This window comes from Brachycentrus maculatus, unplaced genomic scaffold (assembly GCF_059751285.1).
Source record: "Brachycentrus maculatus isolate JH-2025_06_01 unplaced genomic scaffold, ASM5975128v1 h1tg000472l, whole genome shotgun sequence".
Classification (NCBI taxonomy): Eukaryota; Metazoa; Arthropoda; class Insecta; order Trichoptera; family Brachycentridae; genus Brachycentrus; species Brachycentrus maculatus.
In genome coordinates this window covers 474,651-501,701 of record NW_028281219.1, presented here as the reverse complement: position 1 = coordinate 501,701, position 27,051 = coordinate 474,651, and the positions used below count along the sequence as shown (strand labels likewise).

The following is a 27,051-nucleotide window of genomic DNA, read 5'->3' as shown; positions in this document are numbered from 1 at the left end:
TAACAGAGTTGAATTTTCTCGTAGTTTGAAATTTATAAAAAGTTATTTTCTGGAATTTAATTAGCAGTTTATTTATGATTAATTGGATCCTTGCATTTTCTGCATGTACCTTTAAAAACCTAGCTGGAACTACATAATGTATGGCACATTTAAACGCAGAATATCCATATTGAGCCATTTATTATCAAATCAGCACATCCTTATCAGTTCTGAAGATAAATATTTATTGATAACATATCTATCTCATTAAAAAAGATTGTTTTACTTTCAACCAGAATGATCTTTGACGTGCAATATTTATTGTGGATCGAATGCGTGTAAATATGAATATATTCAAGAGTAGAAGGCCTCAAAATTCTGATTCGCAGCAGTTGAGTACTCCTAACGATAAGTAAGTACATTTTTCTTCTCGTTCATGCACCGTATTTGATCAGCCAAGCAATTTAATTCAGTACATACCAAACTCTGATTGTGACCATTCCAAGTCATCTGCTTTGAGCTACACCCAAAACTTGAAGTTATTTTGACTCCTTGATTCTTATTTAATGGAGACTTAATTACCCATAATATGTATTATAAATTACTTTTTTGTATACAACTATTTTTTTTACTGATATGCACCTCTTAATATAACACTCCTTGAAAATTGTGTCATGCCTTTTTTTTTACAAATTTATCAGGGAATAAAACAATGATTTAAGTGCCTATTATTTAATTAATTTAGTCAAAAGTAATACTTTATGTGACATAATAAGTGTTAATTTAAAAGTGCAATATATTTATACTTTTAACTTATGCTATTTAAATAAAAATAAAAGTAATTATGGAGTGATACAATGTTAATGTTGACGCCATCAGTGAAATAATGATGTTGAATAATCGTGGTGCTAAATATTTTTACATATCGCTCACTCCTTTCAAGAACGTCATAAATCAAAAAACGTCAATTTTCAGTTGTGCATATTTTCGGAATGCCCAAAAAATGTACTATATCCCAGAAAAAGAGGCATATTTTTAACTTAATATTTACCCGCTACAGGGCAGAAAGTGTTGTTTTTGAATTATGAAGAAAAGGTATTGTTTAATTATTTTTTTAAATAAACTAAATATTTTTCAAATGGAGAAAAAATCTTCAGGTTTTACCTAAAAAGATATGTTGCACAGTAAAAATTTCAGTAAGTGGCTTGATATTTATTTTTTATAAATTGTATTATATTTTCAAACTTTAAAAACGTTCTCCTGAAAAATCAAGTATTTTGATTTATGACGTTCTTGAAAGGAGTGAGCGATATGTGTATGTAAATGTTTTTTTTTAAGATAAATATTTGTGTTTTTATTATTTTCACAAATATTTTAATTTCATACTATTTCTGTGAGCTTAAGCGGCTCATTATTAGAAATAGGTATCAAATTGCGCTAGAGGGATTCGAACCGAGAAACTCTGACTTAACAGTCCGGGACACTATCTACGGCAGGCATGTCAAACTCGCATTTTTTGTACGGGAACATATCGCTCACTCCTTTCAACAACGTCATATATAAAAAAAAACTTGATTTTTCAAGCGATCGTTTTTAAACTTTAGGAATATAATAAAATGTATTGAAAATATATATCAAGCCACTTATTGAACTTTTTAATGTGCAACAGATCTTTTTAGGTAAAACCTGAAGGTTTTTTCTGCATTTATATTTAGTATATTTAAAAAAATTAAACAATACCTTTTCTTCAAAATGCAAAAACATCACTTTCTGCCCTATAGCGGGTAAATATTAAGTTAAAAATATGCCACTTCTACTGGGATATACAATAGTACATTTTTAATATATGACGTTGAAAGGAGTGAGCGATATGATATTCTTTTACAAAATCATTAAGTTGGATCTACTGTACCTCATATGACTGTCTTTGATAATAAATTATTCACTTTAAGTTAGATAAAAATGAAAATGAGATTTTTGATGTAGCCCGCCGGCATACCTAAAATACCTTATGGGGCCCTTGGTGCCTTTTGAGTTTGACACCCCTGATCTACGGGACCACAACCGGATGCTTCTGATAACTGAGTAGTACACTTGCAAACTACGTTATGTTACAAAAATTAAATTCTTTAACATAACATGGTTTACAAGTAGACTTCTCAAATGGTTGGGCGCATAGATTATACAAAAATCATTGACAAAAATCAAATACAATTTAGATTGTGAAAATATTGTTTTTTAAATAAAAAATTAAATGTATAGAATAAAACATTTGTGTATTTCACTGAACGCTGCAGTTCGGTGATCTGATATGATTGCTGAACAAATACAGTGGAACCTCTCATAAGGAGTAATTCGCATAACATGCTAAAAAAATTGTGAAATAGTAGCTCCCTTAGTGAGTGACATTTAGCATAGTTACAGAGAAAGGGCAAGTCCCTTTTTCACGACATTAACTTGTGAGCCGGGACTTCTGCGCCAGTCAAAACAAAAAATGTTTTGCTTAATGAGTAAGATTCTGGAACGAATTATGCTCATGAGAAGTTCCGCTGTATATAGAAATCATGATCAGAAAATATGTAGTGAGGAGAGAGAAAAGAAAAAATGTCTTGATAGACATTCAAGCCATTTATGGAAACTGCACTCACCTTGTATTGATAAACTCCATATTTGGGTGCAATAAAATGTGTTCGTGTTATATGTATTTTTATTCCTCTTTTTTCAGACTAAGCGATGCAGTTTCCACCTGGACTCATGAACAGCTCCTTGAAGTATTAGATACATCCAATAATTTACAATTATTACGGGTAATTTCATGTATTAATAAATGTTTCAATATTGATCCTTTAGCGCGCAGTGGTTCTTAACCTGGGTTCGATGGAACCCCAGGGGTTCGGTGAGTCAGTCTCCCGGGTTTGGTGGAACTCAAAACACACACCCGACTTATTGTACGATATTATGAAAAGTGATACAACGTACGATATATTCATTTATGTATTAATTTTAAATCAAACACAGATTTTTCGAGTCTACTAAGTTGTATTTTATAAACAAAAACAAGGCGAAACAATTGTCACAATATAATTTTTTATGTGTTTTTTGTTAATAAAATACAACTTAGTAGACTCAAAAAATCTGTGTTTGATTTAAAATTAATACATAAATTAAAATGGAGTTCTACAAATTAAACGCCAAGTCAATAAATACGATATATTCATTTACCCAATAGATCTTGTATATTATTTAAAAGGAATATATCAATCTAGCAATAAAATTTTCCAATTAAGGGTTCGGTGAACGCGGATATGAAACTGGTGGGGTTGGGTACCTCCAACATGGTTAAGAACCACTGCTTTAGCGTGTTCTGTGCGTCAAACACGGCTCCCGTGTCCATACAAATATTGCAGCCACGCGTTGACGGGAGTCATGTTGAATAAAGATAAGGATGCGTAGCGGGTTTTATGCATTTTAAAAACACGAAGGAATACAGCTATGGGTTTTCAAATACTCAGACAGTCTGCCGCCCGATCCTCAGTAAACTAATCATGAGTAACCGCAAATCCAATTCCGATTTGTATAATATTTTATGCATCTCTCGCACTCCACCAAAAGTAACCGAACAGAACGCGTTTCCCATCAACAGTATGCAAAAGACGCTTTTAAACGTTTCCTGCAAACAATGTGTTAATATATAGAACAGAGGTTCCCAACCCCGTGCCCGTGAACGATTCGTATGTGCAAAGACAGATTTTTTTCTTAACCATTAATTTTAAATGTGAATTATTTTATTTATTTGTAAGTAATAATTCTTTTGAGTGCCTAGGTTTATTAAATATGTTCGTATATTTGTGATATTGTATGTATGAGTGGTTTCTTTGCTGACAGTACTTAAAAATAAGTAAATTAAAAATAGGTGCTGCCCGCCACCCTATCGATATTTTAGAATGTGCTCTAGAGCAGTGCTCCGCAACCTTTTCTCACCTGCGACACACCAAAATTCTTCCTAGAATTCCGCGGCACACCTAAAGTTTAAATATATAGACCATCGAAAATTTATTTATTGATTTGGCTTTTAATTTGTAGCACTCTATTTTAATTTATGCATTGATTGTTAAATCAAACACCGGTTTTTTTTAGTCAACTTGTTTTTTATTGTTGAAAAACACATAAACATTTATGTTGTGACAATTGTTTCGCCTCGCATTTGATTGAAAATGCCATAACTAAGCGAAACAATTTTCATAATATTCATTTTTATGTGTTTTTTCACAATAAAATACAACTTAGTGGACTTAAAAATCTGTGTTTGATTTAACAATTAATACATAAAATACGTTGAAAAATTATGTATTTAAATTATACTTTAATTTTTAAATAAAAGACAATGTTATGAAAAATAATTTGTCATTGTGTGTTAACACACACCCGCGGCACACCTGAATCCTGCTCACGGCACACCATTGTGCCACGGCACACCGGTTGCGGAGCACTGCTCTAGAGTACAAAAAGGTTGGGAACCCCTGATATAGAACATTGTATAAGATATGGTAAATAAAAAATGTTGAGTGTCCTTAAGACAATATATTATAAATGTTACCTTTTACAAATAACCCAATTATTAATATTAATGTATTGAAATATTTCCCTTTAAAAAAGTCTCAGTGGAGTGCAATGAAGCCAAAATATGTCAAAATATAACTTAAGTACTGATTTTTATTGCATTTAAGAATTTAACCGGATCCACGCGGCTCGCATAACCGTATGTGTTTTCATAAAACATGTCCCATACGCGGCTGACAACCGTTTGTGTTTTTACATTGCTCCAAGTTTCGAACCTCAGTTCAACTTGGAGGGATTTTTTCATGGTGTGGAACTTTGGATAAAATAATACATCAATCCTTGGCCTTATGACATCTGTTGAAATATCTGACTAATAATTTGTAACATCACAAGGATAAATAAAAGAACAGATCCCTGATTTTTCTTGCGGTCGGTAATTAGTCCGCGCCATTATCATGCCCTATATCTATCTCACTCTCGACTCTACGCATCGCCAGTGTGTAAGAGTGACACACGATGCACACACTTTGATTTATTTATGTTATGATCTTATTTGTTTATATTACGATATATTTCAAGAATAATGTGACACAAGTGTATTATAGAGTACCAAAAGGCACAATGAATCCCATTGAACGTTTTTGTTTAGGAAAATAAATCGTTTCTTAACTAAATACATGATAAAAGTAATCATTTTAAAAACGGTGAAATACCGCCGCGTAGGGGCGTCTCTCAGGTACAAAGTTGACTCGGTTAAAAGGTTAAGAACATTTATTTGCAACTGAGAATATTCAAAGAGGTCATAACTCGGCTTCTTAAAGGATTGTAGCATTGCTTTTAGTATTCCGGAGGGGTGGATTATCTCTCGTCTATTCTAAAATCGCCCAAATCTACATAAATACAATTTTTTTTTTAAAAAACTTCACTATTAACACATTTCGGATGTGTATTTTACACGCCTGCGGACTGCTAGCGACGGGATTTGATAATTATGTATGTATAGTTAAGACATAAAAGAAAGAAGAGAGCTTATAAATCATATTTTGAAGAGGAAGGCCAAGCTAATAGGGCACTCAATTAGACATAGCACCTTTCTTAGCAACATCTTCGAAAGAAGAATCTTGGGAAAACGAACAAGAGGCCGCCCAAGAACTTCATACTTCCAGGATTTGAAGCGGCTCATGGACGTCTCCTCCTATTCGCAGCTCAAGAGGATGGCGACTGACAGAGACAAGTGGCTGACACAACAAGGCGCTGCCTTTAGAAGATGATGATGAGTTAAGACCTTAACAAAGATATTGGTTTATAATATTCATATAAAACCCTTATCCGCACCCCAATGGTGCATAGGGCACTGCGTCATATAAACGCAGTGTTATCTTGATCGTTTACACATGAAGGAAAGGTGATCAGCCCTCCACTTCAGGTACCAGTCCAGGGTAGTATTGAATAAATATGACAGTGAAAAAATCACTTATATTTATTTTACCCCCCTTGGGAATCGAACATGGGACCTCCAGAACGGTAGCCGAGCGTGCTGACCATTACACTACGGAGGCGGACGATTTATTATTAATATTCATATAAAAACATTAGATTCCTTCTTTTCTGTTGAATTGAGGACGGCGCAGAAGGTAAAAATACCCTTCCCGCCCTTAAGCATCAATCGACCAAACGGGTAGAAAAACCTTTCCTGTCCGAAGTGTGTTAAAACCAAAACTTTGCTTTTAACCATTTTTTTGTTACTTTTCTCCAACCGTTTTCGACAACCACCTTGTCATCTTCAGAGATGGTTTGTTTCCTCACCGATCAATTCGCCAGTGGGTTTTTTAAATTCCTTATTTGTATATTTTAAACTTACAATGTTTTTTTTTTCTTCTAAATGAAGGCTTGCAACAATGAATATCTTCGGCGCCGTCGAGCTTACTTGGTTTGGAGACAAATCACAAAAGGGGTACCTGCCAGGTAACTTTAAAATATGTACACGATTATAATGACTGAATTTCTATAACACTTTATTTTTTTTACAAATTTTTCGTCAAAGATTATTACAAATTTAACATTGAGTTCCGAGTATGCCTAGCCGCATACTACTGACATCTCGTAATGTGCGCAATACATTTAATGAATCAGATTTACCATAGTAAAACTCATCAGCATCGCATGGCAACTTACGCAATGTTATATTTAATAAAATAATGACTACATAGTTTTTTCCACATATATTTCATTTGTCCTTTTACCAGGTTTCCTGACTCCATCAGACGGTGGTTATGACAACCCGATCAATAGTGAAATAAAATATATGCGGAAAAAAGTATATTATTACATAAAATGCAGTTCCACTAAAAAATGTCAGTACAAAACTTAAATTTGTGAATGTTTACCAACATATATAATATACTAAAAGAGATGAAAAGTATTTACAGTAAGTCCTTTACTTACATGATTTTTCGTTCCAAAGGTTTTTATGTAAGTCGATAAAAATATATTTATGATTTTTTTATATATGGTATAATATGCACTTGTTTCAAAGGGTAAAATAAAATTTGCTTGTTTTCTATAACATTTCTTTTTTCTTTTTTCTTCTCCTTCTCTGTCTTATTTCTTATTGCTGAGGGTCGTGACCCTTGCAGAAGCAATGACTCTTCTCCAGTTATCCCTTGACTGCGCTCCACGTAGCGCTCCAACCACCGAGGTGCCTGCTGCTGCCTAATTTGATTGGTCCATCGTGTGGGGATCTTCCTCTCCCTCTCTTTCCCTCCAGGCAACCGATCACAACTAGTCGTTCCAGGCTATCCTCGTTGCCACGCGCAACGTGTCCAAAGAACTGGAGAATCCGTCGGGTACAGACATTGGCCAGAGTCAAGCCATCCAAGCGTAGTTCCTGGCGAATGAACTCATTGGTGCGTCTAGCTGTCCATGGAATTCGGAGCATGCGCCAACACCACATTTCGAAGGCATCAATTTTTCTCCTTTCTTAATGATTTATTTTAACTAGACATTATTTCAGCATCTTACCAAATTACCTACAAAAGTGTAAAATGATAATTATTAAAGAAAACACTTCGTTTTTTACCACTTGAGTTTTATTATAGACTACATGTTTCAGAAGTTAAACTTCCATCATTCTGGTCTGTATAATGGAAGTTTAATAATAATTAATGTTTTCTTTAATAATTGTAACATGTCTTACCACAAAGTTAATGCCAAAACAATAAATAAAATAAAATGATAATATTTAATTTTTTCCAAGTGATGTAACAAGCACTCGTGCAAATACAACAGCTCAATATCGACCCATCATTGCACCTCCTGTTCCTGGTACAAGCTATAACCAACAGAAGGTCTACAATCTCACTGATTGGAGCACACAGCAATTAGAATCTACCATTAATACTTCAAATGACACCGAATTATTGAGAGTAAGTGAGCTTTCCTACTATCTTACTTTCTCTTTTTTTTGACATCTCAACAAAGATGAAGAAGTACATGGAAGTCTGGGCATTTACGGGGCTCACAACTGTCATAGGCTGGTTTAAGTGATCACTTTACATACACATCTCATCAATAGATCGGCTGTCCAAATTTAAAACACAGTAAGGGACATTTTTTTGTAGTACGTTTTTTTTGTATTTTTTGACTAAGTAGAGTCTACTTAGTCCATAAATGCAAAAAAAAACGTACTACAAAAAAATGTCCCTTACTGTGTTTTAAATTTGGACAGCCGAGATGTCTCTAGTGAAATTCTAGTGATTCAAGAACAATGTTTCGAAATTGAATCATATATATAGAACATTCAAGAATTTAAGTAGTGTGGTTGTCAATCATGGGTAGAATTGCTGAATGTTACACGTGTGTAAAATGATTACTTTTGAAGCCCCGTAAATGCCTAGACTTCCATATTTTTCTTCATCTTTGTTGTGATGTCAACTCATATATAGGAGATAATCCAGATTTGTGAATAAGTATTTGGACACACTAAAAATTTTGTATCTTATATTATCTCTCAGACACCTCTTGTTCATTTCTGACTTTCCGGTCATACTACTCCTCCATCCAAGACGTTATTATATAATAAAAAAATAAAACCCTTATCCGCACCCCAATGGTGCATAGGGCACTACGTCATATTAACGCAGTGTTATCTTGATCATTTTTACACATGAAGTAAAGGTGATCAGCCCTCCGCTTCAGGTACCAGTCCAGGGTAAAATTGAATAAATATGACAGTGAAAAAATCACTTATATTTATTTTACCCCCCTTGGGAATCGAACCCGGGACCTCCAGAACGGTAGCCGAGCGTGCTGACCATTACACTACGGAGGCAGACAAATTAGTCATCCATTTCTAGCTACCAAAATACTCGATAATTATTCTCCTATCCCCTTTTATATAAAACCACAACTTGTTTATTGGCCCAAGTTAATGTAAACAGAATGAGAATCAGGTTTTGACTGTTACTATCGCAGGCTTGCAGACTTGAATGCCAACGTAGGGTTAACGAATATGAACGCACTTTGGGACTCAGGGCTATAGAGGACATTGAAAAGTTATTGGTGAATTCGAGTCATCCAGGTAACCACTTTTCTTTTTTACATGTAAACTTAACATTTTTGTTTTTTCATCAACGCCAACCCTAATTAGTATACTAATTAGGGTCATATACTGATCACAAGTAACCGTAAACCTAATTCCGATCTGTACATGGTTTTTTAACATCTCTTGCGCTCTACCAAAAGTAAGCAAATAGAACGCCTTTAAGCATCTCCCGCTCTCTACCAACAGTATGTAAAAGTCGCTTTTAAGCGTCTCCCCGAAAACAATGTGTTTATACGTATTTATGTATGCGTATATAACATATATACTATGAATTGGAAAGATTTTGTATTTTACAGTATATATATATACATATATATATATATATATATATATATATATATATATATATATATATATATATATATATATATATATATCATTGGCGGGCTTATTGCTATAAAGCAATATCTTCCAACCAACCAAAAAAAACAGACTAGTGTGAACGATCTACGCTTGTACCTTATATATGTATATATATATATATATATATATATATATATATATATATATATATATATATATATATATATATATATATATAAATATATATATATATATATATATATATATATATATATATATATATATATATATATATATATATATATATATATATATATATACATATATATGCATATATATATATATATATATATATATATATATATATATATATATATATATATATATATATATATATATATATATATATATATATATATATATATATATACATATATACATATATATATATATATATATATATATATATATATATATATATATATATATATATATATATATACATATATATATATATATATATATATATATATATATATATATATATATATATATATATATATATATATATATATAATATATATATATATATATATATCACAGAGATATATCGTAGTTATATAGGAGAAAGTGACCAAGTGCATTTTTTATTGACTATTCGATATCTTACTAACATAATATATTGCCCAGAAAAAATCCCATGGCGATTTTAAACCTGGAAGTACAATATATTGACTTATCAAAAATAACTAAATGCCAATGCATTTTTTTGCCAATGTTAATTTTTTTGCCAAGCAAAAGTGACTCAAATGGCCCTCTTAAACATTTTACGCTTTGTTAGTTGGTCACTTTCTCCTGTACGACTATGATATCAACTATCTAGAATAAAAAAGCTATCTATCTTCAAATGGCAAAAAGTTTTGGAATTACAATTTTTATGATAAATATAAAGATCATTAAAAAATTTATTGGATCACACTACATATACGGATATAGCCTTTGAGGACCATATTAAAATATACTATAGATGTCTCAACAGAGATAATGTATCTTTTAATACTAAACCTACCAATAAAAATGTCTGTCTGTTGAAACATCTATGATATGTGGCCATCTAGGGTTAAATCTAGTGTTGGAATGCCATCATTTTTTTTGTTTGTTAATAATCAATTGGTCAAATTCGAAGTACACAAGTTGAAATAATGCTAGAAGCTAAATTTGTAAGCTTTAAATGTATCCTGTAAAAAATGCTGTGCATGTTTTCGGAATGCCTAGAAAATGTACTATATCCCAGCAAAGGCGGCATATTTTTAACTTAATATTTACCGCTACAGGGCAGAAAGTGTTGTTTTTGCATTTTGAAGAAAAGGTATTGTTTAATAATTTTTTTTTAAATACACTTAATATTTTTCAAATGGAGAAAAAAACCTTCTGGTTTTACCTAAAAATATCTGTTGCACAGTAAAAAGTTCCATAAGTGGCTTGACATTTATTTTCAATACATTTTATTACATTCTTAAACTTTAAAATACTGATGAATAATCAAGTTTTTTGATATATGAAGTTGTTGAAAGGAGTGAGCGATATGTAAGCTTATTTATCAGTTCTAAGTATGTTTTTTTAATACATAAAAAATGAAATAATACCAGTAAATAAAACAAAATATTGCAAAATAGTTTATTTACAATTCAAACAATTTATTTTAGGAAGTACTGAAAATGTTGCTCCTTCACAAATACCATATTCTGCTACTGAGAATTATCCTGTTTCATCTTCGCAATCAAATGGTAATTTTAGATTATGATTTTAATTTAAAAAATTATAATAATAATTAACTTTTAATACAGCTTCAATATATTTTAATAAATTGAAATTTCAGCAACAACTGAAAATATTTTTCCTCCACAAAAACCATATGCTACCGAGAACCATCCTGTCCCAGCAATAAGACCGAATGGTAACATAATTTTTTATTTACTGTACATAGTAATAGTCACCCTAATAATAATGGATTTAGAAAGTACAATAAAAAGTATTTGATCATTGGACTTTTTTTAGTAAGAACTGAAAACATTGCCCCTTCTCAAAAACCATATACTACTCCGGAGAATTATTCAGTTCCAATGGAAACCAATGGTAACTTTACATTTTTAATGGATATAATAATTCTCTCACCCTAACTATAATGCTTTTAGAAAGTATAATAATAAATATTTGATCATTTGATTTTTTTTCAGTAAGAACTAAAAATACTGACCATTCTCATATACCATATACTACTCCCGAGAATTATTCCGTTCCAATGGGATCCAATGGTAACTTTACATTTTTATTTACTGGAAATAATAATACTCTCACGCTAATCGGCTGTCCAAATTAAAAACACAGTAAGGGACATTTTTTTGTAGTAGGTTTTTTTTGCATTTTTGGACTAAGTAGAGTCTACTTAGTCCATAAATGCAAAAAAACCTACTACAAAAAATGTCCCTTACTGTGTTTTAAATTTGGACAGGCGTAATCATAATGCATTTAAGAAGTATATAAAAATATTTGATCATTTTAATTATTTTTTTCAGTAAGCACTGAAAATATCACCCATTCGCAAATACCATATACCAATCAAGAGAGTTATTCCGTTCCAATAGGATCCAATGGTAACTTGACATTTTTATTTACTGGACCTAAAATACCCATTCCAATAATAATGCATTTAGAAAGTATAATAATAAATATTTGATCATTTGAATTTTTTTTCAGAAAGAACTAAAAAATTTGACCATTCTCATATACCATATACTACAGAGAATTATTCCGTTCCAATGGGATCCAATGGTAACTTTACATTTTTATTTACTGAATATAATAATTCTCACAAGTATGATGAAAAATATTTAATCTTCGGATTTTGTTTTCTTTTAGTAAGAACTAAAAATATTGAGCATTCTCAAATACCATATACTACTCCAGAGAATTATTCCGTTCCAATGGGATCCAATGGTAACTTTACATTTTTATTTACTGAATATAATAATTCTCACAAGTATGATGAAAAATATTTAATCTTCGGATTTTGTTTTCTTTTAGTAAGAACTAAAAATATTGAGCATTCTCAAATACCATATACTACTCCAGAGAATTATTCCGTTCCAATGGGATCCAACGGTAACTTTACATTTTTATTTACTGAATATAATAATTCTCACAAGTATGATGAAAAATATTTAATCTTCGGATTTTGTTTTCTTTTAGTAAGAACTAAAAATATTGAGCATTCTCAAATACCATATACTACTCCAGAGAATTATTCCGTTCCAATGGGATCCAATGGTAACTTTACATTTTTATTTACTGAATATAATAATTCTCACAAGTATGATGAAAAATATTTAATCTTCGGATTTTGTTTTCTTTCAGTAAGAACTAAAAATATTGAGCATTCTCAAATACCATATACTACTCCAGAGAATTATTCCGTTCCAATGGGATCCAATGGTAACTTTACATTTTTATTTACTGAATATAATAATTCTCACAAGTATGATGAAAAATATTTAATCTTCGGATTTTGTTTTCTTTCAGTAAGAACTAAAAATATTGAGCATTCTCAAATACCATATACTACTCCAGAGAATTATTCCGTTCCAATGGGATCCAATGGTAACTTTGTATTTTTATTTACTGAATATAATAATGCTCACAAGTACAATGAAAAATATTTGATCGTCTGATTTTGTTTTCTTTCAGTAAGAACTAAAAATATTGAGCATTCTCAAATACCATATACTACTCCGCAGGATTATTCTTTTCCAACAAGATCGAGTGGTAATATTATATTTTTCTTTAGGGCATATCATTCACCCTAATAATGATGCATTCAAAAACTTTGAATTATTTAATTTTTTCCTCCAGAAATAACGTTTTCTTCGCAACATTATGGGCTACCAACATCAAGACAGAATAGTTATTTTGACCAAAGTCGTCCGGATCACGTTCGATGTTTTAAAGTTGCCATAGATGGCAAGCATACTTCTGTATGTGGCTGGTGGTATGGGGAATACAAAGGACAAAAGCTTTCCAGAGAAATGGAGATTATAGATAACCGAGCTCCTCTGTTATACATTCAAGGTTATTTTATATCATTTTATACATTCAAGATAATTTTATTTCAGTTATTTTATTTATTGTTGAAAATTTATTACGTTAATTATAACAATAAAAAGTTTTGCGGGATTTCTCACCTATAACAAAATTAAATCAAGAAATTTCTACAAAATTACCTGCGGTTGAAAATTTTCATGTTCTTTTTTTTTAATCGTTTTAGTGCTGAGATTTTTTTCGTATATGTATGCTACCATTGCTGAAGACTTTTTTGCAAAAATGGTACGTTTAAAACTTAGTAGACATGGTGAATGCGAAAACAATAGGTTTTTTAAAAAAAAGTAATCTTTTTTTACTTTTTTACAAATTTAACTGAATTAGTTAAATTTGATTATTTGTGAATATTGTCGACGAATCAAACTTTAGACACACGCATGCTGCTACACAACCTGCCAGCTCGACTGCCAAAATATACTGTTGTCATTGTCGATATATTAACAGTGGCGCTCTTGGCAAAGGATACGAAAATCGATATATCGATTTTCAGCATTCTAACGGTTAAGTCAGTTGTTTTTCATAAAAAATGCAACAGTCCTTCCAAAAGTTCTCCAAATAAGTTTGCTGAAGTATACCTAGTAAATGTGAAGCATATTAAATCCGTAGAAAGATTTGTCCTCGCTTCATGATACATAAATATTTTGAAGGGTCCATGTTTTTAAAGCTTTGCAATTTGTATGTCTGTTTTAGGTGTCCATGATGAACTAATGTCCCAAGTAACCTTAGATGAAACTGGACTAGTCACAAGAGATGCTGAAATTTCCGTTGGAGACTTTCAAAGGGACTGGGAAAAATATTGCGCACCAATGTACATGCATATTAAGAAAAAGACGTTTTCTACCTTTAAACCTAATCAAAATTATGAAAATAGTATATAATATTTATGCTATTTCCTAGTACATAATAACATACACATTATCCAATAAAATAAGCGCATATTTTGAAGTAGTGGAACCAAATATGTAGTGTAAAATGCAGGGGTGTCTTTGATCTCCAATCTCTGATAAAATTTTGGGGAAAATACACAATAAATTCCCTATTGGAAACCGAATCCAAAACCTCATGCTAAATGTAGAAAAAATTAAATTTGCATTTTCTTGGTTATCTTTTAGCAACAAAATATGTACCCAATTCGTAACACTTGCAGGAAAAAGTTATTTTGTGGCAATTATTTTTTGTTAATATCAATTAGTAAATTAAAATTAAACTAACTAACTAACTAACTAACCATTACGCCACTTCTCCGCAGGGGTAGGCAGAGAGAATCGAACGCCACACCACTCTGCATTCATGCATCTCCTTATACATACTCGACGATTATTACGACTCCTGACCCGGCCGCTTTCAAGTATTTGACATACCTGATTGTGCCAAGTTTAATTTTTTAATTAAAATTACCTAAATTAATGTCTGTGTACACAATTATATATATATATATATATATATATATATATATATATATATATATATATATATATATATATATATATATATATATATATATATATATATATATATATATATATATATATATGTATATATATATATATATATATATATATATATATATATATATATATATATATATATATATATATATATATATATATATTTATATATATATATATATTTATATATATATATATAAATATATTTAAAATCATTAGTCAGTAAAAAGATGCATGATAATACCTTATTGGTTATTTTGTTTGTTTGTTTAGAAAGTTTAGCAGACCTTACAAATCATAGCGGCGCATTTCAGCCCGACTACACCACTGGTGGTATATTTCTTTGTGTGTTATGTCAGGTCCCCCCAACGTCAACTATTGCTTGAGAGTAATTGTCCGTCTTGAGCAGCTCTAAACAGCACCTCAATGGTCTTGATCCCCATATACTAATATAAGTGAATGGAAAATAAATATACCCTTTATTTGGAAGCATTATTATTTATTTCCATTAAAAAATTACAATATTTATATGTAATCTATTGGTGAATTAAATGTTTTGTTAATATTTTAGAACTACATACATCATATACATACTGCAATGTGCAAAATTATAAATAATGGCGTAACAAATACATACAACATATTATATTATATAAACTACAATTATTATGTCTCGATAATATTGTCTCGCGTCATCTACACAAGAAATATAAGACAAAATAATGTTTGACAAAAAGCAACTTGTATTTTCATACTGTAAATAGAAAATTCAAGGGAGCAAGAATGTAAGGAAGCGTACAGTGTCCGAGTTAATTATAGCATTAAATTGATAATATGTAAACATATAAAAAAACAGAGGCTCAAGCAATTAGCTAATAAGAATTATTTTTAAAACATATTTATACTATGTTTTACATTTTATATATTTTTGGAATACAAAAAATAGTTTTGATAAATTTTAATGCGATATATGATTTACAAGCATATTATGGTAATTTGTATTAAACATTATAAATTATTTACTTTTCATTGTTAACAATAATATAACTTTTATGTTTTTTAAAATTATGTATTTGACTAGCAAACAAATAATTTCCTTATAAAGATGTTTTAGTTCATGACAGAGATAATTCGGAATTATTTTGGTTCATATGACAGCAAAATGTAAAATATCAGGTCACAAATAACTTTCCATAAAATTAACTGAACTATTAAAAATATACTTTAATTAAATGAAATAATAATTTTAAAAAATGTGCATATAAATAGGATGGATTCCAAAAACCAGTTATAATGCATTTGTAAGTGTCAAAATTATAAATATGTATAAAATTATGGGGAATTAATATACCTACATATTTTGTGATAAATGTTTTTAAATTTAAGTGCTTGCAAATGCTCCAGTAAATAAAATTTATAATTTTTTTTGCTTATCCATACAAATTACGATATTTTTTGTGAATGAATATCATATTATGACAAACATATGGGATTTTTTCTTTTATGCATACCAAATAAAATATGTATACTTTTCACAAAAATAAATTTAAAGGGGAAAATTTATTCTGTATGATTTCGTAATATACTCTATATTAAAATATTGGAAATAGTGATTTCAAATTACAAACATAAAAAAAAAACTCGACAACAATGTTATATTAATGGAGAAATCCACTACAATAAAAACAATGTTCTTATTTTAATGGTATATTATTTGGATTACTAAGTGAATTGTAATCTTTTAAATGACAGAACCATAATTATACAATGTCTTAAAAAGAGAAAAATAGTTTAGAACTATTATTATTTATAGACAAAGGAAATTATAGAAAAAATACATACGTGTATTTATCCACCTAAATACACAAATTATGTTCTGTCTGAATGCATAACTGATAAATTATACACCTCCTAGTGTAAAAGAAAACAAGTCACAAAAACATACATAATTTTAATCATTCAAATAGCGGTTTTTGTGATCTAAATGTAATATATATTATAAGTAGTACATGCTTATAATAATTTTGTTTCAATATAAATTTGTCTATCTCTCTAAAAGCCATGTTTTGATTTGTTGATTTTATAGCGACATGAATCTATTTATGTATTATTAAAATGAAATTAGAAATATGAACATACTTCTTAAAAATATTCAGATATATTTTTTTTCTTTATTTTTTAATAATAAATCGGTCCCAACATACGTCACTATTAAATCAAGATATGGTTTTTTGAAAGATTGACTACGACTATGAACAGTCGCTTTTAATGAAGTAGAAAATATTTCATAATAGCCTTATAATAAATATTCAAGATTGGTACAATGCAGACATACAAAGGTAGCTTGCTCTAAGGCAGTAATACAATGTATGTATCATAATTATTAAATGGGCATTTTTTCATAAGCACATTATAAAATACAGTTATCTCTCAATTACCGGGATGGAATGAAGAGGCAAGCGGATAATCTGGAATATTTGTACTCAGGAAAAGGTAGATACCAAATATTCTACTTTTTTATGGCAGTCAAACACATAATCAACTACATATTACTGTCTAAAAATAATCCGCCTTCATAGTGTAACGGTCATAGCACGCTCGGCTACCATTCTGGAGGTCCCGGGTTTGATTCCCAGGGGGGGTCAAACAAATACAAGTGATTTTTTCATCATTTATATTTATTCAATATCACCCTGGACTTGTACCTAGAGCGGGGAGGGCTGATCAACTTTCCTTCATGTGTTAACGATCAAGATAACACTGCGTTTATATGCAGTGCCCTATGCACCATTGGGGTGCGGATAAGGGTTTGAAGAAGAAAAATAATATTGTATTAAAAGCAATACTGTAATTATTTTTATCAAGGTTTTTGTGCTTTGTGAGGGTTGTTTACATCACAGACTAACTGAATAAATCACTAAGAAGCAAAGTATGTACATGGAATATTTTTGTCAAAATGGAGTGAAAAAATTGTAATTTTAGTTTTAAAATTTTTGTAATTAACTATACGGGAAATATATTGACCATCCATCCTGGCAAATTGTGAGTAGGCTGTAATTGTAATTTTTATTATTTTATTATGAAAGGATAAATTTCTGATGTGGAAATGTACTTCTTACTGCCCTAAATTATACATACAATAATATCGTAGAAATACAGATAGTTTATGGAAGAAGTGTGAGGTATTTAAGTTGTCACTATGTACACACAAAGTACATATACGGAAAGAAAAAGAAATATCCACAAACAATTGTGATTTTGGCTATGTATATACTATATTTGACTATAAACATCCAGCTGTAGCACATACATTTGTTTTTCATGTTTTCATAAATTTCCATCTCTAGATTTGACATATCGCTCACTCCTTTCAAGAACGTCATAAATCAAAAATCGTCAATTTTCAGTTGTGCATGTTTTCAGAATGCCCAGAAAATGTACTATATTCCAGCAAAAGGGGCATATTTTTTACTTAATAATTACCCGCTACAGGGCAGAAAGTGTTGTTTTTGCATTTTGAAGAAAAGTATTGTATAATTATTATTTTAAATATACTAAATATTTTTCAAATGGAGAAAAAACCTTCAGGTTTTACCTAAAAAGATTTGTTGCACAGTTAAAAGTTCAATAAGTGGCTTGATATTTATTTTTAATACATTGTATTATATTTTTAAACTTTAAAATGTTCACCTGAAAAATCAAGTTTTTTGATTTATGACGTTCTTGAAAGGAGTGGGCGATATGTTTAGTGTTTTATGGTGATTACTGCCAATAAAAAGGAATGCAACTTTTTTTCAAATTTGTTCATCTTTAGAAAATGAAATAGAAAATATTATATTACAAAAATATAAGAGTCAGATAAGATAATAAGTTGAAAAAATACTATATATATGTGTGCGTGTGTGTGTAAAAATAATACAGAAATAAGGCAAAAGTTGCAAACTATCTTTCTATATGATAGTACTAGGTCACTTATGTTCATAGTTCATGTTAATAGCAGACATGTCATACCTTCCTTTTAATTACATTGTTGCCTTTTTTAAATGCTCTGAAAATGTATTCTAGATTCAATTCCACTCAGGTACAAATATTTGTATATAAAATAAACATAAAAATACACATCGAAAAACACTCTATGAAAATACAAACACAATATACAAAACAAGACGACATTAAAATCTTCCAATATAACATAGCGAACTTTACTGCCACCATTTCCTAATGATCTATGTTTTAGTACAAAATGGAGTATTCATGTGCTAAAGAAAATTAGTAAGAAGGATATTTTAGAGAGATAAAAATGATCAATGATGGAATTGATCACTCTATATCTAATTTTAAGAAATTTTTAATTGAGTGAATTATTCGAATAAGTAGATTAATCAAAAAGCAGATGGCTTTCATTCGATTCATTTCCTCTCTAAAAATAATTATTAGATGAATAAAATTGCCAAAATGTCTCGCTCATAGATGCGCTTTTGTAGAAAAAATTCCAAGAGTTGAACTTTATTTTGTGTATTGGACCAATTATTGTGACTGCATCGACAATAAAATAATAATAAAGACATAACGCAATAGCTGCATTTACACACACGCACTTTACTGCTAGACATGGGTCATTTGCGACCAACCACATTTTAGTGATCTTTTCAGATACACCAACCGAGAGATGCAGATCCCAGCTGCACGTGACTCTAGTTTGCCAATGATGGTCGTCACTCGGTTACTGATTCACTGATTGATATGAATATTTAGTGACTTGGAGCTGTGCTACTTTTTGTTTTCGTGTCAGCGCGTATCATAGTGTCTGCATGTATACGGTAAACAATCATAAGTACAGAAGAGACAAATAAGTAAATTTTTTAGAATATTTCACTCCAGTTTCTGATGTTTTGGCCCTAGTAACCAGAACATTTTGATGATCAAGCGGATCGTACCCACCTCTAGTTGTTAAACATGTGAGTTTGCTGGCAAAAGAATAAAGCGCATTTTATCAAAAGTGACAGTTTAATAAGTTGTACGCACCTTGTTTGTAATATTTCATGTGCTTTATCATGCGTGCTGGTGTAAAGGCGTATGTGTAAAGACAGCATATTTAAAAAATAAGAAAAAACAAACCACTTCAATGAATTATATTTCATTACACATGACTAGTTTCGAAAATATATGTAGTTTTTGAAACAAGTCCTGTGTAATGAAATAAAACTCATTAAGTGGTATTATACAAGTGCTTAATTTTTTTTAAACAATCAACATATCATTCCACAAAATTAATGCCGAATCAATAAATTGTATAAAGACAGCTTAATTAAAAACTAATTAAAGTCTCGTGCTATAAGTGCTCAAGTGGTGAAAGTTAAAGTGGTAGGCCAGCTGCATGACTGCGCAGCGGAGGGTGGCGCGCGAGGGCGTCCAGGCACGCGGCGTGTGCCGGCGCGGTGCCGGCGCGACCATGGCTAGCCACGCCCCCTGTCAGCGGGAGTCCGCCACGAGGCGCGAGCAGTGCGCCGCCAGGACTCTCCGGGTCTCCTCGTCGTGCAGGAGAATCAGTTTCCCCGTAGTGGCGGAACTGAAGAGACTCTTTCGCTTTCCGTCCGCTACCGGAATGAACACTCCTTTCTCCACCGTGGTCGGGTCGCCTGTCAGCTCCGTCCACGTATAAGACCACACAATCTGAAATATGCCCATCACTTTTACATTGAAATTTTTATTTATTTTATAAATGTGGAGGTCCTCACCAAAAAGTTACATTTCCAATGTTGCACAAAAAATCATTTAACCCTTATCACTCGAAAAAAAACTATATAGGTCTCCAGCAAATTGAGGATTTTTTAAGCAAAAATATGAGAAAAAAGCTTAGATATTCTTAGAAAATTAGTTTTTTTTTGGAAAGGTAGCAAACAAGTATGCTTATTTATGTTTACAAATATATGAAGAAACAAGTGAACATGAAGAAACCTGTACGTACACCCTTGGATTTTGTAAATAATAAAATGTATGACTATTGTTCATGGCGCCCTTGGGGCGCCTAACGATTGGAATTAATATTTTATGTGGCGCTGTAGCGGTGCCTCTCCAGTGATAAGGGTTAAATGCAAATTGTTCTGTTTACTGTGTTCTATCAAATCTTAACTAAACTTGCGACAAAACATGACCAACCCTGTGTTAAACCAATATGAAATCATAAAATCGCACCATAACGTAATTTACAAGCTAGAATTCCAGATTAATTAAAATCATTTATAATGGAAATGTAACGTTTTCGTGAGGATATCCACAAATGCAATACATATTTAAGTACCGATTTTTATACATGTGTAAAAAAGTGTATTTTTTTAATTTAAAAAGTGTTCCGCGGATAAAACAGTGTGCGACAAAGGAAAAACCAAGATGGCGACGTTACATCCTCAGTCTGTTGTCTGTTGCCAATTTTGAGTAGGACTTGATAAATTTAAGTGTTTTTTTTTTTTTTTACAGAGTATTTAAGGTCTATATTATTTTTTTTTTTTAAATATTTAACTTGTAACATGTAACTTGAGAATAAAGTGAAACTTCAATACAAATCTGTGACAAATATTCAGAAAAATTTACAAAGAGAATTCGTAACTATGATGTAAAATCTTTTCCCATGTGAGTATCTGTTTGCTAGATCTAGGTGCAATAATTTCCAAAAAAAAGTGATAAATAAAATTATTCAATATAATAAATTGTTTTATTTGTAAATTGAAATAACATAAATAAAAATAAATAAAAATTGTTACCTGCCAGCCGCCAAACACATTGTTCCTTTCAAGATATGCGATTCTCTTATCCGTACACAGAACAACCTCTTTACGGGCTATCACCCAAACATGGTAAATGTAAATGTCAGTGGCGATGTATTTTCCCTGAAAATACAACATTTCATCAATATGGCAATACATCTCTAGATTTGGAATCGGAACTACAAGCAATCTGATGTGGCAATACCAAATTATATTATTTTGCGTTACTGATATTGGAATTGTTATTGGAGGGTGTGTTAACATGGCAAATGTGTGCAAATATATGCTGTGTCTACACGAAATGCTGCATCTCATCGATGCAGTGTTATATGGCTTGTTATTACAATCAATCCTGGTACCAGTCCAGGATATGAAATATATATTAGAATGAAAAATCATTTATATTGATTTTGACCCCTGGGAATCGAACACGGGACCTCCAGCATGGTAGACAATGTGTTAACCAATTACTACAAATAAGTAAGTCTTAAATATAAGCTTTATTGGGATGTATTTTATATAAATTGAAATGTAAGTTTCCAAACCGTTTGATCAGTTTTTGTATTTTTATAATATAAAAATAAAATATTTTTTAAGTTCTTGATGATTTTCACGCATTACCAAAAAATAAAGTTGTATTTTTAGTACCTAATTTAAAAAAAAAGACTAATTGTTGTTCAAAGCTACCTAGTTATAGTAATTACCCCATGATATGAACTTAGTTTCCTAATTATTAATTTGAGTGTTTTAATTTGAGAAATTAAGTAAGTGTTGCCACAAGAACTGCACTAGCGCCCTCAATTATTTTCTTACCAAACTGGCTTATATTTTATTTTGTATACTAAAAAAGCATTGATAACTTTGTGGTTAGGTAATAAAACACTCTCCTTACCATCCATTGTTCACTTTGTGTAATACCACTTTTATAAACACTTGTTAATGACCTGATTATGGAATGATTTTCCGAAACTGGTAGTCATTGTCTAAGTGTTATAAGTGTTTATAAAAGTGGTATTACACAAAGTGAATAATGGATAAGGAGAGATTTTTTTTGGTTAATATTTGTCTAAAATATATAAAACTTTATTTTCATCAATGAAACTTTGTTTCCTACTGCGTATATATTACCTTGTCCAAGTCCCGGAGCAGCTTGTAACCCTCAGCTTCATGTTTGGAGTAGGGTCGCACGAGCCCATCGGCCGTGAGATAGCGGGACGGCCGCATGGCGGTTACTTCCGAAGACATATCAGCAGCCCTGCCGATGTGACCAACATAAATATATTAATTTTCAAAATGTCTATATCATAGTTACACATAATATTGTCATGGTGTTAACTATGGCTTTATTATTATTTTTATGAATTTCTACTGTTTCAAAATGTTGCAGTTTATGAGTTATTTGTACGTTATTGTTGTTATATGTGTGATCGCTGCAGTCACAATAACCAATCAAAATAAGAGGTTAATTCGTAAAATAAGGTTCTGATATTTTTTTAAATATACAGTTTTATTATTTTCCTTAGCATTATACATCATTTTAAAGCTTAAAACCTACTCTATTTTTCTACATAATTGCCGTAGCTATTTAAACACTTTTGCAGACGATGCTCCAACTTTTGAGCCCCAAGTCATAATATTCTGCCGCCATTCCGATTCATAAATTTTTAACTGAAAAATTAGGCTATCGAAAGGTGTGTACCACAAACGCTCACAGACAAACCACATTTGAATTTTTGGACTTCTATTAAGATTTTTACTTCTATTAAGAAGTTATAATGTTTCACTCGTTATATCTAAGAAAAATGTGACATATCGCTCACTCCTTTCAAGAACGTCATAAATCAAAAATCGTCCATTTTCAGTTGTGCATGTTTTCGGAATGCCCAGAAAATGTACTATATCCCAGCAAAGGCGGCATATTTTTAACTTAATATTTACCCGCTACAGGGCAGAAAGTGTTGTTTTTGCATTTTGAAGAAAAGGTATTGATTAATTGTTTTTTTAAATTTACTAAATATTTTTCAAATGGAGAAAAAACCTTCAGGTTTTACCTAAAGTTGCACAGCAAAAAGTTCAATAAGTGGCTTGATATTTATTTTTAATACATTGTATTATATTTTTAAACTTTAAAAACGTTCTCCTGAAAAATCAAGTTTTTTGATTTGTGACATTCTTGAAAGGAGTGAGTGATATATTTATTTTGTCTTTTTTTATGGCCCTCAGAGCTGTTGCAGACTCCTTTTTGATTTTATATGTCCAATATTAGTAACCTTTTGACTGCGTCCAGGGAGCCAGATGCGAAGTCCACCACGCCGGCCGTGGGCCGAGCCACCAGCCCGACGGCGCCCTTCCCCAGGCCCTTGAAGAAGCCCTTGGTACCCTCCTCCCGCGCCCCCGAGATGGGCTTGGTGAACACGCCGGAAACTCCGTCCACAACACCCTGTAAACCATTTCCATCACTGTATATTCTCATTCATTTTAGAAGCTACATACTAAATGTAATAAAGTTAGACAAGACAAATTACAATATACAGTCTACTACTACTACATACTACCATCACGCCTTTTCCCCGCAGGGGTAAGAAGATAGGATGGAACGCCGCACTCTTCTAATTTGATATATACTCCTCGCCTCCTTCACATCCATACATCTTGTCATACGAGACTTTTGACATCACCAGATTTTAGGTTCTGATTGATCTGATCGTACCGAGGTTTTTTCGGTCGTCCTCGTTCTATTTTCCCGCTCACATTCGCCACATATATTTTCTTTATCATTCTCTCGTTTTCCATTCGCTTCACATACTTACAATATACATATTATAGTATATAGCACTGTGGCGTATTTGGGTAGACGTTCGACTGCGAAACTGGCATCGTGGGTTCGATCCCCCCTCGTTTCAAAATAAATTAGAGAAAGATTTATTTTCGATTGGTCTGGGTGTTTGTGATGAATTTAACACATTTACCTTCCCCATTCTTATTACTATCTTACCTGCAGACAAGCCTCTAAAAATAAAAGCTTTGCGGGTTATTCCTTAAAGTTGTCTCCACTTGAGACGAAGCATCTATCATTATTTAGGCAAAAGAAGATGGAAGAACTTGAGACAAAGCATCTATCGTTATTTGGGCAAAAGAAGATGCAAGAACTTGAGACAAAGCATCTGTCGTTATTTGGGCAAAAGAAGATGCAAGAACTTGAGACAAAGCATCTATCGTTATTTGGGCAAAAGAAGATGCAAGAACTAGAGACAAAGCATCTATCGTTATTTGTACAAGAGAAGATGGAAGTCTGAACATCCCAGCGCTTACGACCTGGCATTTGGCTGGCTTAATAGATAGATGGATAGATGATTTGTCTATTCATCTTCATTGCAAGTTGAGATACCTATAATATATCTTCCGTAGGGTGAATAATCAGACACTGGATTGTTCACTTTATGGAGAATAAATAACAAACAATTTAGACAAGTTACCATCAAAAGTCCTTTCCCGCTGCGAGCAATCCCCTCTTGCAAGTTGGCTGGTGGTTTACTGATGTTGTCTCTTCTCTTGCGCTGGTACTCGGAATCCAGAGATAATGCGGCCAGTCCTATTATTCATTCAATCCCAATTAAAAAACCACGGCATACTTATCAGATACTGATTGTAAACGCATAGAAAAAGTATAGACGATAGTATAAAATGACAATTGTTTTATTTTTTCTTTTCTTTTATTTACCCCTTAAAGCGTCAGTTGTCTTTTTGTGATACAAGCTTATTAAATTGAAGAGATCAAAATACAAAAAATATTTCCAATTAGCAAATTGGAAAATGGGTATAAAATTTAGTTTGATACTATTCTTGATACACCTAGATATAGATTTTTATATGTAATTTTTTAATAAAAACTCATTTGTTTGTGAATTCAGACCATTATCCGCACCCTGATGGTGCATAGGGCACTGCATTATACAAACACAGTGTTATCTTGATCATTATAATAACACACGACGGAAAGGTGATCAGCCCTCCGCTTCAGGTACCAGTCCAGGGTAATATTGAATAAATATTACAGTAAAAAAATCACTAATATTTATTTGACCCCCCCTGGGAATCGAACCCGGGACCTCCAGAATGGTAGCCGAGCGTGCTGACCATTATACTACGGAGGCGGACTGAATGGTATACATATACGAAATGTAATGATAAATTCTTTGTTTTCAATGATGGAAAAAAGAAATAACGATTATATGAACAAGCTTTTACTAATTATAAGAAAAATAAAATTCTATCTACTATTGAAGATTGTTTTCTGTTTGCTAGCATAAAAATCATTAGAAAGTCATGAAAGTCACTTTGATCATTCTGCTGCATGGTTTTGCTTTAGTTATACATATTTATTATGCACAAATTGGTTTATATGTTGTCTTATTCAATGTTTTGTGAAAGCTGTTAAGTTACCGTGTCCCATGGCCCCAGTGATGCGAGATACGGCCCCAGCGGCTCCTCCCACTGCGTGCCCAAACAGAGAGCACACTCCGAGCATCAGCCCTTCAGCGAATTCTCCTGGTCCTTGGATGGCTCCCTAGAACACGTGATTTTAAATAACAATTATTACTTATTTATTTATTTACAAAAATGTTAAAAATATCAGTATATAACCACTCACCGAGATTTTTATGTCTACCGGTTTCAAAAATCTCGGCGAGTGGTTATATACCGATATTATTAACATTTTTGTAAAAAAATAAATAAGTAAAAATGACTAACCACAAAGTAAATGCTTTAAATATTAATAATATTGAGAATATAACAATTATTATATTATTTATTGATTCGGCATTAACTTTGTGGAATGACATGATTATTTTATTAAAATTAAACACTTGAAATACCACATTAATGAGTTTTATTTATATATACGACTAGTTTCGAAAAAAATAGATGTTTTCATCTTCTGGTACAAATTAAAACTAATGAAAAAAATATATATTTAGGTTAATAAATATAGGGAAGGACTGGGGGTTAAGGAATATTATACTGTTTCAAAATACGTCACCATTATTATCAATGTTTCCTTTTACAAAAAATCTTGTTCCTTAACGCCCTTTCCTATATTTATCAACCTATATATACACCTAAATATATTTTTTGTTCGTTAGTTTTAATTTGTACCAGAAGATGAAAACATCTGTCGTTTTCGAAACTAGTCGTAAATATAAATAATACTCATTAAAGTGGTATATTCAAGTGTTTA

General features: G+C 31.4%; 2 protein-coding genes across 14 annotated transcripts in view; one reads left to right on the top strand and one right to left on the bottom strand.

The window, feature by feature from the left end:
• The first annotated feature begins 260 nt into the window (after positions 1 to 260).
• Positions 261 to 15,014, top strand: LOC148302223 (uncharacterized). 12 transcript variants are annotated; one of them, XM_088271967.1, is made up of 17 exons: positions 261 to 391; positions 2,705 to 2,786; positions 6,428 to 6,504; positions 7,796 to 7,964; positions 9,013 to 9,118; positions 11,152 to 11,232; positions 11,325 to 11,402; positions 11,504 to 11,581; positions 11,683 to 11,760; positions 12,022 to 12,099; positions 12,203 to 12,277; positions 12,365 to 12,442; positions 12,530 to 12,607; positions 12,695 to 12,772; positions 13,190 to 13,267; positions 13,355 to 13,570; positions 14,291 to 15,014. In XM_088271967.1, the coding sequence occupies exons 1-17, from the start codon at positions 312 to 314 to the stop codon at positions 14,476 to 14,478; spliced, it is 1,698 nt and encodes a 565-aa protein (XP_088128093.1). In that variant the 5' UTR covers positions 261 to 311; the 3' UTR covers positions 14,479 to 15,014. The 12 variants fall into 12 exon arrangements, with proteins under 12 accessions (XP_088128093.1, XP_088128089.1, XP_088128091.1 ...); XM_088271963.1 differs by lacking the exon at positions 261 to 391 and having other exon boundaries at positions 2,482 to 2,786; XM_088271965.1 differs by lacking the exons at positions 261 to 391; positions 11,504 to 11,581 and having other exon boundaries at positions 2,482 to 2,786.
• A 3,595-nt stretch (positions 15,015 to 18,609) lies between these two features.
• Positions 18,610 to 27,051, bottom strand: part of Vps13 (vacuolar protein sorting 13C) — an 84,830-nt gene continuing 76,388 nt past the window's right edge. For both annotated transcript variants that reach the window (XM_088271983.1, XM_088271984.1), the window contains 6 exons: positions 26,256 to 26,379; positions 25,289 to 25,404; positions 24,083 to 24,252; positions 22,941 to 23,067; positions 21,810 to 21,935; positions 18,610 to 20,721 (listed from right to left, as the gene is read on the bottom strand). In XM_088271983.1, coding sequence (XP_088128109.1) covers positions 20,521 to 20,721; positions 21,810 to 21,935; positions 22,941 to 23,067; positions 24,083 to 24,252; positions 25,289 to 25,404; positions 26,256 to 26,379 — 864 coding nt within the window. In that variant the 3' untranslated portion in view covers positions 18,610 to 20,520. The remainder of the gene's footprint in view (positions 20,722 to 21,809; positions 21,936 to 22,940; positions 23,068 to 24,082; positions 24,253 to 25,288; positions 25,405 to 26,255; positions 26,380 to 27,051) is intronic.

Coding starts and splice junctions, on each gene's coding strand:
- LOC148302223 (XM_088271963.1), top strand. CDS start 2,544: ATGATCAGAAAATATGTAGTGAGGAGAGAGAAAAGAAAAAATGTCTTG. Junction 11,761..12,021: donor CGTTCCAATGGGATCCAATG/GTAACTTTACAT, acceptor TATTTTTTTCAG/TAAGCACTGAAAATATCACC. Junction 12,278..12,364: donor CGTTCCAATGGGATCCAATG/GTAACTTTACAT, acceptor GTTTTCTTTTAG/TAAGAACTAAAAATATTGAG.